At 35.0% G+C, this 20,393-nt stretch overlaps 1 protein-coding gene across 1 annotated transcript in view; it reads left to right on the forward strand.

Moving 5' to 3' along the window:
- Nucleotides 1-20,393, forward strand: part of KCNH7 (potassium voltage-gated channel subfamily H member 7) — a 209,485-nt gene that overhangs the window by 145,872 nt on the left and 43,220 nt on the right. The window contains exons 6-7 of the mRNA XM_083865336.1: nucleotides 578-792; nucleotides 18,787-19,212. Of these exons, the coding sequence (XP_083721462.1) occupies nucleotides 578-792; nucleotides 18,787-19,212 (641 nt within the window). The remainder of the gene's footprint in view (nucleotides 1-577; nucleotides 793-18,786; nucleotides 19,213-20,393) is intronic.

Raw genomic sequence — 20,393 nt, forward strand, 5'->3', positions numbered from 1 at the left:
ATAGTAAAAGAAGGTTATAAATACTCTGTTAATATTCTAACTATGAGTATCCCTATAGTTTCCAATATTTTGTTAGCAATGAAAATAGAAGAAATGTATTTTGAGAGTCTACTCAATTTTCCAGTTTCTTTGAACTATTGTGTGATCATGAGCAAGGTAGGGATGTGACAATGGAGCCTTTGCTAATTCCAGGCACTCTTATAGAATCATGTCTGATTTCCACTCTTATAAAGAAATGAGCATATAGTCTTTATATTCAGCCAGAAATATAAGAGCACACCAGCATTCCCAGTAACATGAAAACAAGTAAGGATAGATGCATTATGCAGTTTGGAATCCATCAACTATATAAAAAATATTGAGGGTTATATGTGAAAGAAATGTCATATTTATAGCTATAAGATATATATCTTATTAGCAACAGAGTTATTTTTAAAATTTAGATAGTTTTTATTATTAACAAGTAGTATACAGAAAAATAGCTTTTATCACCCTTTTTACATATCCCACCTAAACATTAATGATAATTTATTTCTCTTCATTTCCCAGATAATAAATGTGTGTTCTGATTTTTCAGGGCCTTTTAATCATATCAAGTCAAGTCTGTTGGGATCCACATCGGATTCAAATCTCAACAAATACAGTACAATCAACAAAATTCCTCAACTCACACTGAACTTTTCAGATATCAAAAGTGAAAAAAAATCTTCATCTCCTCCTTCTTCAGAGAAAGCAATTATTGCACCTAAGGTGAAGGACCGAACGCACAATGTAACAGAGAAGGTTACACAGGTAAGGTAATACACATTATTTTAGTTCCTTTTCAATTTTTTTCAGTGTATTCAATATTCTTACTCTTACAATTAGTAGTTTGGTTATCTCCAAGATAATTTGAAGTCTTTAAAACATTATGTAATTTACCTTCAATTCAGGTGCTTATGAGGTAGTCTACAACATTAGATGATAATGCTAACAAACAAAACTTTGTAGTTCTCAATTTTTTAATGGAAAAGAAACGTAGTATGCACCATGTAGTGTCCCAAATAAGACCATTAATTTCAGTGATTCCTGTCATTTATAAATGTTAGTTTCATTCTTCATAATTTTTCCTCAGTGTTATGAATTGCTGATTAGTGTAAGGCACAACATGGTAACAAATGGTAGGTGATTGTGCCACTATATCATAATTACATCTCATCATTTCTGTTCAAGTTCTTTGGCTTTTCATAATGTTCTTTCTTGTGGGTATCTTTTCCACATCTGTGCATCCATAAGGCTTTGGACTGGATGTATGATATATATTGTGAACAAGGCATACAACTGAAACAAAACCAAAAATAATTGAAGATAATGTGTTTCTTCACTCTAAGACAGATGCAGTGCCCTCTGAAATCAACAGAACTTTTCAGCTTATTTCAATATTATTATATTTTTGTAACAATCTTATATGGAGAGTGACTGGGACAGGCTAGCAATGTGGAACATACCGAAAACAAATACCAAGAGATGACAGTATCCCAAATAACTTCTGTAGGGTTAGTAAGCAGAAGGCTGGCCCTTAAATGCCCATACAGACTGAAAGAGGTAAGTGCTTTGTCGTAGGATACAGATAGATATTCCACAGGGAAGATCTTGCCAAGGGTAGCTTTTGACTTAGAATCATAGAATGATAGAATTTAAGACCATGAAGTTCAACCATTAACCCAGAACTGACAAGTCCACCACTAAATCATGTCCCCAAGTGCTGACCAGACTGCAGCTTCTCTACATTGGTGCTGTGCCAGACAGTGTCCATGCTCCTACTCCCTTGGACAGTTATAAAAAGGAATGTATTGTACATCTTCCTAGAGAAATAGAGATAAAAGTTCTATCATTTCTATTTTGAGATCAGTTAGTGCCTAAAAAGTAATTGGATTTTTATCTTTCATATATTTTGTCTTTAATAGCTAGCTTGAATCTGCAACCATTGTCCTTTCTTCTGTGGTCAGTTTTGAAAGATATAATCTCTTCTGGATCCATTTTGATATATTTTAAATTATTCATAGAATAATATATATAGAAATCTATATATAGAAGTCTTTTCATAGATAATATGGCAAAAAGTCAAGTTACATAAAAAAGACTAATTTTTTATAAGTTATATAAGCATGAGGCAAGGTAGGGTTTGGGGGATTTTTTATCTTTGTTTTTGTAGGGTTTTTTTAATTCTGACTTGCTAATTAGTGCCAGAGTGCTGAGCTTCAATGTACTAATGATGCTGTTAGGGTCAGAAGGGGGGGCAGGATTTTTTTTTGAAATCTATGTTTGTTTGCCAAATAATTTAGATTTTATGAAAAGTCCAATGGAAATGGGATGGATCAGCTAATCTTTCCATGAAAATTGATACCTCTTGAATTCAAAATTAAATTTTAAATGCTCTATAAAATCTTTACACTTCACAGAAGCCTTCCAATTTAATTTGACATTGGTTTATGTCCTTTTCTAGAGCAGTCTCAACCACTGTGCAGAGCACAATTTGCATAGCAAACTTTGATGCCATATCATTCATTATAATTGGAAATAGTTCCATGCAGCTGCTGCTTTTTCTGTTATTACATTCACTTATCAATGTTTTTAGTTGCTGCTGCATCCGAAATGCTAGAATTAGGTACAGGTAGAAACTCCTAGGAGGTATAAATAAATATAGATCTATACAATTACAATGGTCAAGGATATAGTTGACTAGAGATTCATGAATTAGATTAAAAATAGACATTTAGAAGATTAAAGTGGCTAGTTTTAGTCTTGTTTATGCTTCTTTTTTCAGTGATTTCAATATATTTTGTAAGAGTCAGCTCTTTGAAGCTTCTGCTTCATGTCTGACTGTAAATTCCTTTTTAAATCTTTTCCTAGGCCATAGATCCATTATGTATCTATCTGCAGAACAGTGCAAAAGTGAGCTTAGAAGATTTGAGCACAGTGTTGAGAATAGAATATGGTGGAAATGTTAGATTAAATAGTTAAAATATGCTCATGCTGGGACAGTCTCTGATAAGGAAATCTGTCAAGCAGCATCAAAAGTAGAGAGGCCAATACCACCTGTTTATTCTATGGGGCAATATCAGTAAAAAAGCATATGAGTATAAAACAGACGTAAGTTTAAAAGTCACGCTTAATCAGAGTTGTGACATTCTGAAGCAGTCTTCTAATAAAAAAAAGTTAGGGCAGGCATTCTAAGTGTTGTGGAAAGAGCCTGAAAATCGTAGTGAAGGGATACATAACATGCTGTTTTTCTGGGATTGCAGGACTTGATGACATGAAAGGCTTCTCTCAGCCATGTATTGTACCATTCAAACATATATCCATCTATCTCTCCCTTTGTAGTCCTTATTTTCTATCTTTCCCCTTTTCCTCAGTTTTACTGAGAAATTTGATCCTGCTGTTATAATCTGACAATTCCACTACTGTGGCTCCTTATTGTACAACTCAAAATGTAGAGATGTGGACTCTGGTGTGCACCACATAAAAATATCAGTGAGCTTCCCTGTTGGATCATGCAGCCTGGATTCTCTGTCATGTATCAGTAATATCAAATCAAGTATCAGCATCACAGGATGCAACAAGTTCTTGCCAAAGACAACAGCTGTATAATTTCTTTAATATGCACAAGCTGGAGATGTAATTCAGTTCTTGAAGAGAGTGAAAAAGGAAAGGATGGCACATAGCCACCTTCAGAGGGGAGAGAAATAATGAGTAAACTAAATGAAAGATTTGTTGGCCACTATGTTTAGAGGAAGTGATGCACCTTGAGAAAACATTTTAGAGGAGTAAGATACTTTAGTAGAAAGATTTTAGTGGAATAAATTAGAAATAGAAAATACTATAAAGTTTAGGAAATCGTTTCAGAAGTGACTGTGGGACAGTGGTTTATACTTTGAGAGAAAAATCTAGGTTATGTATTCTACTGCAAGAAACCTTCCAATACATTTTTTCTATTTAACAGGAGGGTTCAGGACATTATGTAGAGATGAGAATTGCCTTAAGATACAGCTTGCGGTAAAGTGCTGCAGGTGTGATGGTCCTGAATAAGTAGACTCCTTGATTTCTTTCCTTGGGTTTTCACCTGGGGCTTCAGTGATCATAACTCCTTGTGTAATTCCAAGAACCATAACATCTTCTGTACACTTGTTTCTGCATAACATTGACTTTTATTCAGAGAATTAGTCCAGGTGTATCTGCCTGATAGCCCTGATTGATAAATTGGCATTGTTATTGTCCAGTGCAGATATTTGTGACATTTCCATTCTACTTGAGAAAAAAAAAAAAAAATTTCATTATAATAGCCAGAGGTGTTAATGTCAATCTCTTCTAGAAGAATCTCAACTTACTTTTTTCCATTATTTCTTTCTTTATAGTTTTTTCAGGAGGACAGTACAATTTCTGCACTCTTTTGTACTGACAGGTTCAGTTTGGGTCCTGACACTGATGGTTAGAAAGGGACAAGTCTTCCTAGAGGCACAAAAAGTAGACTTATTAAAGAAAGCAGTAAGGCAAAAGTTTGACATCTGTCCCTTAACATTTTTTATGAATTCATAAAGGAGACTTCTGGCTTTAAAATTGCAATGTGCAAAGACACAACAGGAACTGATTTTGTCTTTTGTTTAAATGCTGATTTATTGTAAAGCTTCTTAGGCATCCGGTTTCCACTGATGCACAGCTGTGAACTTGTGAGCTCTGTTGTAAGCAGACTCATAAAGACTAGAATAGTCAGTATCTTTATTTTTAAAGAAAAGAGAGAATTCCTGAATGCCCATAACTTAGTACTGTCAACAAATAACTGTCCCAGTTAATAAACGTGTAAATTACTGCTCTCTTTATATTGTTGTTTAAGAAAGACTGTTTTGTTGCTTTTGATCACAGTCATTCAGAGATCATTTATCTTCTGAAATTCATCAGTCTGAAGGAATACAGAATGTGGTTGAAAGGCCCAATATGTATCTGTTTTTCATGATTTGTCTCAATAAATGACTTACAGGCAGGTAAAATTCTGTAATCTTTTAATTTCTTGTAATAATAGTTTTCAAAACAATTTCATTATCCACCCACCTCTAGGAAACATATATATACCCAAACTGGTCATATGACTGATGAAATGTTAAATATATACCATGGCAGGCTACACAGAATATTGTGATCTGATTTGCAGACATGCTGAACACCCACAAATATTCTGAAAATAGAGCTGCCAGTGAAGGGGGGTGGGGGGAGGGGGGCAATGTATGAAGTGATAGACCTTGTAGTTTCACTGCATGTTTTTGTAATCTGGCCAGACTCTATTTAGTTCCCCAAAAGATTAAGAAGTAAGTAACAATATCCTCCCAAGGCCAATAAAGCTGTTGATATAAAAAGAACTCTTATATGATCATGACTTCAAACTGACCTTCAGGTTTTCAGGCTAAAAGAAGACTACCAGCATCTAGGACAGAGATGGGCAATATAAGACCTAAAAATAAACCAAATTATTGATCTATACGTTTTCAGCAGTCTGATTCAGCTGACACACTGTGCTGTTTACATCCTGCAATAACTCACATACACACAACATTTCAAGGCTGTTCATTTTGCATTCTGCATAATTTAGAAAATTCTGAATAAAGGAGAAACCATTTTGATGCCTTCCAATTACACAGCGAGATATACATATAATAGTGAAATTAGGGGGTAAGCAGGGCCAACAGTTCCAAGTTAATATATGGAAAGTTTAAATATACTCTGAAGTGAGAATCTTCTTTTTCCTGTTATTTGTGAATTGATGCAGTTTATACAGGAATTATTCCCTTTCTTTACAATAATACATAACACCTTCATGCAATAAAATTTCATTTTTTTATTGTCTTTACATAATTAGGCTTTGTAATTACTATAGATGTAATCATATATATATAGTATAAATGTGTGTAATTTCATTGTAATTTAGAAGGTGTGACACTCTGTGAAACAAAGCAAAGAAACCATGGTGAAAACTAGCAAAAATACCTCAGTCCCAGTGTGGCCATTTAAACCTGTGCCAAGGTGTCACCACAACTGGAAAGTAGTATCTTTTGCACCAGAGCAAATAATTATTCCAAGTGCATGGAAGCAGAAAGTAAAAGCCACTGTTTTGATCAGTTTCAGAAGAAATCATACTATTTTCATTATAATTATTTGCTGTTGCACCAAGTTATAAAAATAAGATTCACAACAATTGTGAAAGAAAGTATTCCTTCCTTACAGTACAGCCTCTTTTTTTTGTGACATCTGAACTGCTGCAGTGTTTTGAGAATATTTCACAACATATGGTAGAAATGGAGCAGTCAGAAAGCCCAGCTGCTTTGCAGCATGTAAGCTGGATGCATCCTTAATTAGTCCGTGTCCTTCCCCCAAGATCTACTCTTCTGAAAAAGGAATTACCTGATTTTGCTGAGTTGGAAAAAAGTATCCACTATCTTCTATGATTTACGGTTTTGAGTAATCAATTTTTGTGTGATCTCTTTGTTTTTACTGTCCTGATGCTAACATGGAATTAAGCATATGACCTTTGTTAATATTAGATCATTTGCCAAAGCAACATTCCTCTTCTGATGCTATGAGGCAGGAGAAAATAGACTGCATTGTAATTTGTTCTGATAATAAGGGGTTTGGTGAAAGAACTAATACTCTACAAAGCAAGAAAAGCTTATTGAAACCAAGGTGCTGGCAGCATTTAGGCAGGCCTCATTTCTCTGGTCTAGAGCTAGAAACACACAAACTCCCACTTCATGGTGGATTGACCTTGGCAGTTTCTAAACTTGGTAGGTTACTCTGCTGAAACCAACAGTTTTGACACCCACCAGAATAGTCTCACCATGAACTGCAAGTCAAGCCCCACAAAGATCCAAAGAGCTGTGAGATCTTCTGATGCATTTGGCATGCACAGTCTGGAATAATAGCTTTCACACATGCAGTTAAGAGTTGCCTTAAAACAGCTATGAAAGAAGTCATAGTCCCTCTTTCAGGTTACCTTAGAACCGTTCAAAAATGTAGTGTGGAAGAGACCTCTAGAGGCCATCTAACCCAACTTCCTGCACAAATCAGCACAGCTGCAAAGTTAGATCAGGGTCCAGTGGTAACCATGTTAACTTAGGGCAGTTTCTATCTTTAGGAGAGCATAAGTATATATTTTCCCAGAGATAGATAGCAATAGCAGCTGACATGGGGAAAGAGGAAGGGAAGACAGCAGAATGCTTAGATCTCATGGGTCACAAAAAGCTATTTTTCAAGAACCGTGCTGATGTAGCCAATATTCAGTACAACCTCTTAGAAAGAGGCAGTCCTGGGTTGTAATTCCAGAGTAATTTGACTGTTACTCATCTTACATAAATGACCATCTGTTTAAAAAGCCACAAAAATAACCCTGGGCATCACAGACTCAGACTCAGGACTCCCTCCCTCTCTAAATGCCCTTACCCTCAAATGGTCTGGATTCTGAACTCTGCTGTAGTGCCAGGCACCTCATATATACATACTGTAGGGCCGGTGTTGGATCTAGCCACAAAATGCCATAACCTGGACAGGAAATGTTTAGCATTTATCTGAAATTATATAGTCACACCTATTAAGAGTCATTTTCCTCTGGAAAAAAATAGTGTAGTAAGCTAAGAATTTGAATTCTTTTCTCTTTTAATATAATACTAGGTAGTACACACACTTTTGTGGGTAATCTAATGATCAATTTTTTTCAAGGAAGTTTGTACTCTCCCTCACCTCACTAATGAAAGAAATTGATGAATAAACTAAATTTTAAAGAATAGAAGTTCCTGCAATTTGCAGGTAGTATGATGGTAATTATAAAGCAGTTATGTACTAACACTAATTATAAATGAGGTCCTTAAGCATATTAACAAGAAATAGAGATGAGGTTATTATTCTTTTGGCTTGGGCAGCGGGGAGGAAAAAAGCATGTGGATTAGTTGGTTTTGATGTACTGGCAGCTGAAGAAAATACTTTCTCGTTAGGGTTTGGTAGGTTTTAGCATTTTTTTCAAAGTAGTAGAAATAATAAGAAAAAGCAAAGACCATTAACCCCAGTCATCATAGTTGTTGTTTGATGAATTCTGAATGCCCTCAAAATTAATAAGCCAAATGAGAAAGTCACTTTTCTCGTCTATTACCTGTCATGTGTTAAAACTTGGATAATGCTTTCAGCTTGTAACTGGTAACAGGATCAATAGAGAAAGGCAAATCCAGAATAGTCCAGAGTTAATGCTTTTAAAAAAAAAAAAATAATCTTAAATTATATTGAGATATCAATAAAATCACAGTAGAGGGAAAATCAAGGATCAGGTGTATGAATCCAAAATCAAAGGTTCACTGAATTCTAAATATTATGTTTATGGAATAGGTATACTTAATAGATAATTATAGTTAAAAAATCTGGGAAAATGTATTTTCAAACCATTTATTGAGCTTTATGGGTGGTATTGGTGTTACTGAACATAAAAAATATCAGTGTAGCACAACAAAAATCTCTAGGAAGTATTTATTGAAAGTGATTAGTTCAGGCCATCTCTTATGAACCAGTTTAAACACAGAAGAGTGAGGGAAACTTCTGTGAATAACATGGATCAGACCCAGAAAGTTTTGAGATATACCCAAAAAAATGTGATTAAAACCAGACGAGGTTAGATGTTAGTGCCATAAAAAAAATTGGTATATTTTATTTAGTAGTCAAAGAGGCAAAGAGAGATAGAGGAAGAGAGAAGGATGGAAAGACAGATAGAACTGTGCACGGGAGGTGAGGGGACAGGGAGAGAGTGACAAGGGAAACCTATCACCCTCCCCAGGGTCCCAACCATGTCTTGTTGTCCCCCTCCATCTACTCTTCTGGAGAGTAGATGGAGAGATGGTGAGAGAGTCCCACCTCTGCCACCACTGCTGCACTGAAAAGTATAGAATCTGACTGTTAAGTATACTACTACTAATAAATGAGAAACGCTTATTAAATGGGAAGAAAAGTTCTTAATTTCACAGCTTTCCATTTTTTTCTATTCTAAGTGTCCATTTTCTTTGAAAATGTTCTACTTTCTAAATGAATTCTATTAATTATGAAGAAATCTTTCTTTTGAAGCAAAAGAACTGCTGAATGTGAGCCAGATATGGGCTCACATTTGTACCAGTTTGTTCTGTTCAAGGAAGTTTAGTTTCACTGGGTTTGTAGGTGAGTTACAAATGGAATACTATAACCAAAAGAGAATAGCACCTTTTGCTGCAACTTAGTCTCTAACAGTGTTAGTTGCTGGGTTTGGAATTGAGCAAAACATCAGAATCTGTTGCTGATGGCCATTTTGCAGAACTTGTTAGAGGTCAGCTAATTTATTTTGACAAATTTTGTTCGGATAGGATGCAGACTGTAGCCTCCTTACAGGTTTTCAAAAAAAGCTTGAAAAATAAGTTTTGTCTAGGATAGTTATCTCCAGATATATTGTGCTGTCTGTTTTATCAGTTCTTTACACCCACGATATCCAGTAAGGAAAGGAAACTGCAGTTTGCACAGTGTGATAAATTAGTCAATATGTCTAGAAAACAATGAACATTAAGGCTTACAGGCTTCTATTCTAGGCATTTTTTCCCATTGGATTGAGCTTTCAGTGCCTACAGTAGCACCAAAAAGATTCCCTTATCTCCCTGGTTGTCACAGTTTAACTCCAGTTGGCAACTATCATACAGCAGCTGCTCAGGTCCTTTCTGCACCCTCAGGGGAAAATCAGGAGTGATAATAATACTAATACTAATAGCAATTGTAAACAAAAGGAGGGAGGAGGAGAAAAAGAGAGAGACAGGGACACAGGGAAAAAAGACCCAAGAAAAACAAGCAATCCAGTACAATTGCTCACTGCCTGTTGGTTGATGCCATGCCAACCACATTCCCAAGCCATAAGTCTGTCTTCCTGGTAATCTCCCTCAGTTTATGGTGTGGGCATGACATTCTGTGCTATGGATTATCCATTTGGCCTGATTGGATCAGCTCTCCTGGCCATGCTTCCTCCCAGCTTTTTGTGCACCTGCTCGCTGGCAGAGCCTGGGAATCTGAAAAGTCCATGATTTAGGGTAAACATCCCTTAGCAACCAACACATCAGTGTACTGTCAACATTATTCCCATACTAAATCCAAAACAGAGCACTGTCAGCTACTAAGAAGAAAATTAACTCTCTCGTGGCCAGAATCAGGACACTGGTTAAATCCTTAAATAAAACGTCATATGCTCCCCTAAACACGAGCTTCTTTTAGCATAGCATGGGTGAGGTAGAGCTTCTCAAGGACTTACTTTTGTCTCACTGATTCTGTGCTATTTTTGTTTTGTTATTGTTTCTATTGGGATGCCAGAGTATTTAGTGAAGAATCATCATGAAGCTCATACCATGTCTTGCCACAATTCCCCAAAACTAAGATAAGTTTTTGTACTGTAAAACAATAAAAGTGTCTAATGTAAGATCCATTACTGGCTGAGCAAAGGCAAGTTTTTCTGCCCATTTCTCCATGGTCACAAATCTTTTTGTATGTCTAACCAGCATAAATTGAATGGGTAGCCCTAGAAATCTGGATCATTCTTTTATAGGTTGGTTTTACTAATGAAATATAATTTGTATCACCAGATTGTCTGCATCTATATATGCCATCTGTTCCATTTATCCTTGCCAACTGGCTTTTTGGTTAAAATATTGATGGCCAAACTTTATAGAAGTTTAGGTAATACACTTAACTTTTCTGAATGTGTGTCAAGAGAGGAACTTGGGCAACCTGGGCAGAATGCTGAGACTAAACATCTCCTTTAAGTGAACAAGGTTGGGATGTGCTCATTAGGCACAAACAAGGAGAGCCACAGGGAAGATAGCAATTTTGAAAGTAAGCTTTTCTCCCTATGAGAACAGTTTCAATTGCAGTTCATACATTTTTAAACACTATGGGGTCTAATTACAAAATGCAGATTTTCTAGCAACTAAAGTTTGCTTATTTTTCATATTATGAAAAAATTACCATGAAACCGAAAGTTAAACTTAAATATTAAGATATGCATTAGGATCTTTTCTTCCTTTCTACTATACTCCTGACAGTTATGTCAGTAAGTACTGTAATCACAGAACCAAACTGTGAATGTAGCTACTTCATTATCACTCCATGCACTTCAGAAATTCTTATAGCTATTATGCTTTTCTTTATCTGATCAAAGTATTTAACAGCTAGCAAACCAGTCAAAATGTATAATAATGAAAAATACTTTTTCATAAATATTGTAAGAACGAGATAACAGCTACAAAGCACAAAATCTGCTTGTTTTATTGTCATGCTATGAACAGATGATAATTTTTTTTGATTACTAAAAACCACACAATAATTTAAGAAATTGTAAGAAATTTGACTCTTGATATTTTGTTTTCAGACATATAAAGGCTCCTCAGCAACTTAGTTTTGCCAGAAGAGCAATGAATAACTCACAAACTCACTAGAATGTTGAAGGATAGCATTTGTTGTCTTCTGAAATAATATCTCACAATGAATTTTAAATAAGAGAGTTACACAACTTTTAATATGTATTCTGCCATTAGCTTTTGCTAAAAATAAAAGTAATTTTCTTCTTTGCAAATATCTTCTTTAATAATCTATAATATCTATAGGTATATCCCTAATTTAAGTTTGAAGATCAGTAAAGTGCTCTTGGCAAATCTGTATGCTTCTAAGTGTTTCTCCGACAATGCTTTATCCACCAATGTGAAAGTAATTGTGTACTGACTGGTGGGAAGAGACTCCTGAGGTTTATTATATACCATTTCTTAATATTTTCATGGAAAATGAACTATAAAAATACCTCCTCTCTTTTAATATTTAGCTTAATAAAAATAAATTATAGGTTAGAGATATTACATATATTCAATTTTGGTGTCTTGTTTAATGGTAATATCCAATGAAACCTAAACAATTTTACTTAACAATCAGGAGAAAAAGGTTGTTCTACTGTTTTAATCACGAGACCTGCATAACTTTCTTTAACCATTTGAAGATTTTGGGTTGCTATGTATGTAAATACGTTTAGCTGAATAAGACTTATATAATTATTTGATGACTTTATGAAAGCTCATCATTTCATGACCTCAGGAAGGCACTTAGCACTTCCAGGAAGTCCCATTGCTCTCAAACAAGCTTCATATAGTGACAGACCGATATCTGGAAAAAAAAAAAATAAAATGCACTCAAGTAAGATTTGAATTTTCAGGTTCCACCACTAATAACAAAATTCTGTTTCAATATCTACTTAAATTACATTTGGTGAATATGTGGATGTAGTTTAAATACAAACAAACAAACAAAAGAAAAACCTTCTATATAAGACCTCATTATTTTACTAAAACTGTCTCACAAAGAGTATTTCAACATTCAGCATTATATACAAATAGTCATATTACATAATTTTAAAGCCTTTGATAAAGACAAAAGGAAAAGAAGGCAATTATTATTAACATTCCCCACCATTAGTATTTCAGGAGATGTTCTTCAGTAGTTTTTGTCCTTTGAAAGACATGTAAAAATATCTTTTACATGTAAAAATGTCTTGTAATGCTGATACATGAAAGCCTTATATAATGCTTGTTTGCACCAAATCAAGCACATTTTAGCTTTCTTTCAGTACTGGTGTTATCTTCTTAATTGTTCATGTCTGCCTGAGGAGGACAATTATCAAGACTGAAATATGAAAGTCCATTATAGTCTTTTGGGGAATTAGGTAATGCCTAGTGGCAGAGAGACAATGTTAATTTAAATTCCATTTGCTCATTAATACTCGTGTAATATTTATTTTCACTTGAGTTTAGATTCAGAAACCTCCTTGAGAGGTCTAGTCTGTAGATGTCTCATGGTAATGGTATGAATGGGAAGGAAAAGGAAAGAGATGTACTTGTTAGTTATAGCTTGGCAGCTTCAACAGAACTAATACACAGGAGAAAAGAAAGACAGGAGAGTAACTTCAAGAGGAGACAGTTCCATAAAATCTATTAAAATAATATTAAAGCTGAAGCAATGCTGCCTCATTTTGAGTGCACTATCATTCAGATTTAAGGTCAGGACAATAGGAGTCAATTACAAGAATATGGCTTTAGCTTACAAGTCTAATTCATGTTCTTATTTCTTTTCTTTTCCAAGCTTTTCCTGTCCAATTCTGTTATTAGCTTTGTTGATAAAGATCTAAAAATTAGTTCAAAACTATCTGTTAAATGGAAGACATTCTATTGTGTATTTGAATTAGATCTAAAGAGGCAGATGTTCCAAATTTCTTCCATTTTTTCCACCAGCTACCATAATGTTTACAATACAATTATCCTGTTTCAGTTTCTTCTTTACATTTTCACATAAACTTATATTTGGTGTTGAATATGATTTATACAATGTGTTTCTTAAATCATTATTCATAGTAGATATTTAAGTCTCGCAGCATATGAAGAGGTGATGTGTTTCTAGATTTGCTACATCCTTCTTGGCTTAAGGAGTGATCATCCACTCAGTTCTCAGGGCTGTGTGCCTAGCACTGGACTACTACTGGAGTGAGTGCAGCAACACATTGGCAAAATATTATTTTTTTCATGTCATACAGTATTTCCTAGAAATAAATATTTCAACATTGTATTTTAACAGGTACCACCTTCCATGTTTTTTTGCAAGATGCTTTATGGATGAGATAAATGTTTATTTTAAAGTTCCCAAAGTAATTTGGGACTATATTTATAGTTTGAACTTTATTAAATGTTTATGAAATTCTCTTAACATTAGAGGTGCTATGCAGTAACTAACCTTGTTAGTACAAGATTTACTTTAATTCATCTCTTGCAAAAGCAGCAGTGACAAAACAATATTTAGTACTGAATATAACTACACCGCTTAAGTATACATACACTTCATCTGAGGCACACTTGGTCATGAGACATAGCAAAGTACTATCTAATTTATTAAGGTTTGCAACCATCAAACACTCACATCTACTCTCCACAAAGCTATCTGTGTACTTCTACCTTAAAACTGTTGGGTTTCACTCAAGTCCTTATACTTCTTTTGATATTTTATCACCTGTAAACATTGCTCTTTGTTCAAATTTTCTGAATGTGCTGTACTTCTGTCAGAGATGAAAGGTGTTACCTAGATTGTGAATATGTTAATATTCTTTGTATGAGTATACATTAGTCACCTATCTGCTATTTGGAAATATATAGCACAAAAAATATTGTGACTTCTTAGCAGAAGTGAAAAAAGTCCAATATTTTCTGAATAACTTTCATATTGCATTTGGCCCATGCATTTGCAATATGTTCATGGGATGGGTTCAGTGCTTCTTGAAAGCATCAGGCATAGTTCATGTGCTTTACATAGCTCTATAGTCACTTGAAGAGCCTTGGTGCAGCATGTAACAACCCTGCCCTACACTTGCTCACATGAAGTGGTAGAATAACCAGGAAATCATACTGTTAATCCATGCAACAATTTGACAGAAATATTTATTTATCAATTCATGGTGGCATTAATCATTATTATTTCTGGTCTGATTAATTTATATACTATTATGCTTCTTTGTTTCTAGGTCTTTGGTTTTTACACTGTGCATTTGCATTCTTTAATAAATTTAGAATGAAAATGCCTCTGAACTAAATTTATGACGGGTCTCTCAGAGTCTCCTGAAACTACAAATTAATAGTAGAATCAGAGAATGATAGAACGGTGTGGGTTGGAAAAGACCTTTAAGATTATCTTGTTCCAATCTCCCTACCATGGCCAGGGCTACCTTCCACTACTCCAGGTTGCTCAGGCCCCAACCAGCCTGGCTTTGAATACCCACAGGGATGAGACATCCACATCTCTGAGCAGCCTGTTCCAGTGACTCACCACCCTCACAATAAATACTTCCTAACATTTAATCTAAGCCTGTCTTCTGTCATTTCAAAACCATTCCCCCTTGTCCTCTTGCAAAAAGCCTCTCTGACTTTCTTGTAGGCCCTCTTTAGATATGGAAAGGTGCTCTAAGTTCTTCTTACAGCCTTCCCTTCTCCAGGCTGAGCAATCCTAACTCAGTCTGTCTTCGTAAGAGAGATACTCCAGCCCCCTCTTCATCTTTGGGACCTCCCCTGGACTTGCTCCAACAGGACCATGCCCATCTCATGCAGGGAGTCCCACAGCTGGATGCAGCACTCCTCTTTACTTGACAGAAATCAGAGATATTAAACAACAGCTTGTCTAAGATCACTGAGAAACTCAGTGATCACTGATAAAGGGATAAGGGTTACTGAATCTTTGGGTTCTTAATTAACTCTCACCTGATAGTCCCCCTGGTAAGCCTCTGGTACATACACTTTCTTCTCTTGCTTAACAGAACAGCAGCCAATAAACTTTCATTATCCTTAAATGTATTTTCTTTCGATTTCCAGGAACTGAAAGGTACCAAACAGTGCAGAAACAAAAATCTAAAACTATGCTAATTTATGTCAGTTCTTGGATGTCACTCTGTATTTTTCTGGGTATCTGGTGGGACCCCTTTTATAATAAATGCCACCTTGAACTTGTGATCTTAGGAAGTGAGTGCATGAACCTAAAAAGTGTAGAAGGTGTTCCCCAGCCCTGTTTTTGTGAAACAATTCAAGCAAGATTCACAGAATGAAAAATGAGTGTGAATGAAGTCTTCTAACTTGCGGCAGTGCTGCTTCAACAGTGAATGAGATAAACAGGAACACAGAAAAGTTGAATTTTGTACCAGAGTTCTTTACTCAAAGGCAAAATATAGTAAAGTTTATTTTACCTTTAAATGTTCTCATTTAAAATAGATTGAATCTTATCACCTAATACTGTTTGTAAATCATGCCAGTTATAAATACATTCCTGCTTTCCCCAGGAAAGCCAGAGTGAAGTGGTATTTAATTGAGATTGAATACTGATTTTTCTTAAGAGAAACCAGTGCAGCTGGTATGAATTTTTCTGCTTAGCATTGCAGTCTTCTTTTTAGTAAGATGCAAGGAAGCTTGGCTTTTTTATTATGTCTTGTCCCAAGGTTCAAAGATATTTTAACTCTGCAATACTTCAGTCTTGTCCTAATCACATTTCTTTCTCTTAAAAATGTTTCGTTCCCTAAGATACCTCTTTTACAATGCAAAGTATGAGTTTTACTGCCCAGAAGAAATAAGTTAATACATTTTCTTTTTACTAACAGTGAATTTGATGACATCTGTTTTAAGTGGAAATATTAAAAGTCTTCTGAGTTAATTTCTCAGTAGACTGAAGTCTTCCATCTACCCAAGATGGCCAAAATTGGCCAATGTCAGTACCCAAGTTTTGCAAGGATGTTGCAAAACAAGAAAAAGGAGAAATTCATCTCACATTCAATCAGTCCTTATTGAAACTGCCAACATAGAATGTGTTTTATCTTTTTTGTATGTGTGTGAAACAGTGATTTTTTTTATTTGACAAATGGACTCACATCTTTCTAAAGATACAACAAACAAAATAGTTATATGAGTGTTTGTTTTTACTTCTCATTGCATGGGAGTAAGTAATGTAGAAATGTAAATTTCTATATAACATTATGAATATGAAACTCGCAACCATCAGTTCAGTCTCTCCTTTGTTGTGTGTCTAAGAAACTATTGCCAAAAAAAGTTGGATGCATTTCTGCTGTGATCACTTTCATACTGCTGTTCCCTCATTTTGTCCAATTGTTTGGGTTTTTAAGTCCAGTTTTGCATAACTCAGTTTAAACCAATTTAGAAATAAATGTAACTAACATTAGATTAGGTGTCAGATTTCAGGGGAATTGGTCCAACTGACATTAAGTGTTGCTCTGAAACGAAGCACAGTGTCTGGAATTTCAAGCAACAGAGAGAAACATGAAGTAAGCTTTACTGTCCTTGTTGACTAATCCATTTTCTTCATTGTCTGAAAATCCAGCAGGAGAACAGTGAATTCTAAAATAGCAGTTCACTTGGCACATATACTCACTGTTCTCAAATACTAAGAAAACATTTCATCAGGTGGGGGACTAAAAATATTAAGACTGCTTAAGAGACTAAGCAATGCTTCAGCTTGCTGTCAGCTAATGTGTTTAATGCATAAAAAAATAGCCAGCACCATTAGTTATGTGCAAGTCTTAGTTACAATACAAAAAATTGATGAACAGCCTCTACCACCAGCTCAGCACAGTGCTTCATGGCTCCTTGAAGCTAGCATGTATTCTTTTGGATTACTTAATCACTTCTTTCTTCAAGTTCAAAGAAGAGTAGTTATAAACCCTTATGTTCTCACAACATTTTCAGAGTAGAATTTGACTGAATAAGATTACTGCCACTTAGACTACTAATGATAGGATCTAAGATTTTTACAACAGTTTCTGTCAGAAATTTAAACAGAAAAGAGTGTGCTGACCCTTAGAATTTTATAAGATTATGTTTGAGGAGCATGGACACCCTCAGTTTTGAACGAGCTGAAATCTCAAATCCCAAAGTACTAACTGTAAAAAGAAAGCCAATAAAAGCAGACAGTATCACCGAAAGGTATATCCCCTTCCAATCGTCATTTCATTTGAGTAGAATTATTCATTTTAATAGCTTTTGAAATAACTTATTTTTTTAAATAGAATTGCTTTTAAATAGCAGGAGAATAAGGAATAAGCAGAAGTAACTGGTGGAAAAAAGGTATAAGATTTCATGAACACAAATATTGCCCAAATGGATAATAACTGTGCAGTTTGTCACCATCTGATGCTTGTTCACTGGTCTATGTAAAATGGTGTTCTGAGTCCCATAGGATTTGGAGATTATTTGCAGTACAGAAGGTAATAATTAGCATCATTGCTGACAATCCCAAACCCTGAATAGAGACAAAATATAATTTACTTGTTTTATCACTAAATGTTTTTTTCCCTTCTTGTCAGAGTTCAGTCAGACTGAAAGAGCAGCCAAATGAAATTTGTTTTATCTGGTGCACACACAATGCTTGCTTTTTGCAACAAAGCAAACATTTCAGCTTCCAGAGCCAGCAAATTAGCAGTGCTTACAAACATAATCCTACCAAATAAAATTGAAATCCAACTTAGATAACACCAGCAGATAACAAATCCATACTTTTAAAGGAATAATAATCTTTAGACATTGACAAAAGTAGAAGCGGTGCAAAAGGCAATGCTCCTGTGGTATCCTTTGGTACACCTTAAGCTGAACTAGAACTATAGCCCCAGTGAATTCGTCTGTGCATGGAAGTTTTTCACACTACAAAACTCAAAGTGTAAATAGCTGTCAAGGACTCTAAGAAATCTTTCTCTAACTTTTTTTTTTTCCTTCTTTTTTGGTTGCCTAAGCTTTCTAATGAGAGTAAACTTGCATTCTTTTGTAGGGAATGTAAGCCAATGATAATAGATTTGCTTTGGGAGGAGAACACTACATCACTACAAGAAAAGTCATTCACTGGCCATGAGTAGGCTGGCAAGGTTATCATGTGGTGGATAAATGAATTTGATGATATGCTTATTAATGCAGATTTTATGGATATAAAATGTGCCTCAATGTTTGCTATAGGGGACAAAACCAACCTACTGTGCAAAGTTGTCATGGCAGACACCATGAATTTCATAGAAATTTAGTTTGCCAAAACACTAAGTAATTGAAGCTTAATCCTCAAAACTACGAGTAGTATTTTTGTCCTGTATATGCTGTTTACTGGAAGTTGGAGTAGATACACTGTCTGATTATTGATGTGGTATATTTCTTGTTTTAGGTTCTATCCTTAGGGGCAGATGTTCTACCAGAATATAAACTGCAGACACCTCGCATCAACAAGTTTACTATATTGCACTATAGTCCTTTCAAAGCCGTCTGGGACTGGCTCATTCTGTTGTTGGTCATATACACCGCCATATTCACCCCTTACTCTGCTGCCTTCCTTCTGAATGACACTGAGGATAGGAAGAGGAGAGAGTGTGGATATTCCTGCAGCCCACTGAATGTTGTAGATTTAATTGTGGATATTATGTTTATCATTGACATTCTAATAAACTTCAGAACAACATATGTTAATCAGAATGAAGAAGTGGTAAGTGATCCAGCAAAAATAGCAATTCACTACTTCAAAGGCTGGTTCCTAATTGACATGGTTGCTGCAATACCTTTTGACCTGCTGATTTTTGGCTCTGGCTCTGAAGAGGTAAGCTTAAATGGATAATAAATCTTAAATCTTAATTTATTACTTCAAGTTCTGTGTATCCTAAAATATTTTTTGCTTGTCATTTAATAGGCTGCTTACTATGTCCATCCCATCTTTTAAAGTAAAACTAAAATCTTCCTTTGTAGAATAACGTACAATATTGGCTTTCATTGATCAGAGAAAACATTGAATGTTTCAGCTATTATTTTTCATTTATACCATATTTGATGCTGTCTTTAGAAATAATTCATATATTGTGTATGATGACTTCGTCAAATGGTTTTATATAAGAACTGCTGCCTTGATTTGTCACTTACTTTTTAAAAACTGCCCATGATGCATGTAAGTGCTGTGTTGGCATTGCATCATTATAGTAATTTTCCTCTGTTCAAAATATTTAGATCAGACACTTACTTAGCAGAAAACAGATTAGTTGTAGCATACAACTAGTTATCAAAGAGGTTTGACTGTTTTCAATTTTACCAAGAATATAGACTATCAAAAGAAGGAAAAAAAGATTACCTTGACAGGTATGATCTATCTACACAATAGAGCAAAAAATTGTTCTATATATTTGTCCAAAATTCACCCAAAGGTATAGAAAATATGCTATATTCCAGATTCCTGACCCAATTCTTCCAAATAATTTTATTCCATTTAAGAAGGAATAAAATCATAATATTTTTTTCTGAAAAGTAGAGAATTGGGTTTGATTTTTCTGTGATGCACAGAATGCACAGTGACTTACTACAAAAGCAGCAAACCAAGCAAAAGGCAAATGAGAAGTCTAGAGAAACATGAGATAAAACCATGCATTAAAAATAAATGTTATTAAGGAAAGCATTAAGAAGAGATAGAGTAATATAAAGGATAAAGGGAGCATATTAATAGTTCTCTTACCGGAAGAGATAATTTTTATTCAGAAGGTGACTAAAAAGCCCAGAGATTTAAGTGAAAATCTGATCACCTTTTGCATTCATTATCTGTGGCAGGTGCTCATCTTTCTGCAGATAACTTTTTCTGTGGTTTTGAAAGCACAGACACATGAAAGACAAACATTTGCATAATGACATTAGTTCTAACTCAGACTACAACATTCCCCTTCAGGCATGGTCTGCATTCCTTTCTGATCATTGGTCACTTGTCACTGCCAAAAATTATTTTCAGTGATTAGAAGTGTG

This window comes from Zosterops lateralis (assembly GCF_965231275.1).
Source record: "Zosterops lateralis genome assembly, chromosome: 7".
NCBI classification, from domain to species: domain Eukaryota; kingdom Metazoa; phylum Chordata; class Aves; order Passeriformes; family Zosteropidae; genus Zosterops; species Zosterops lateralis.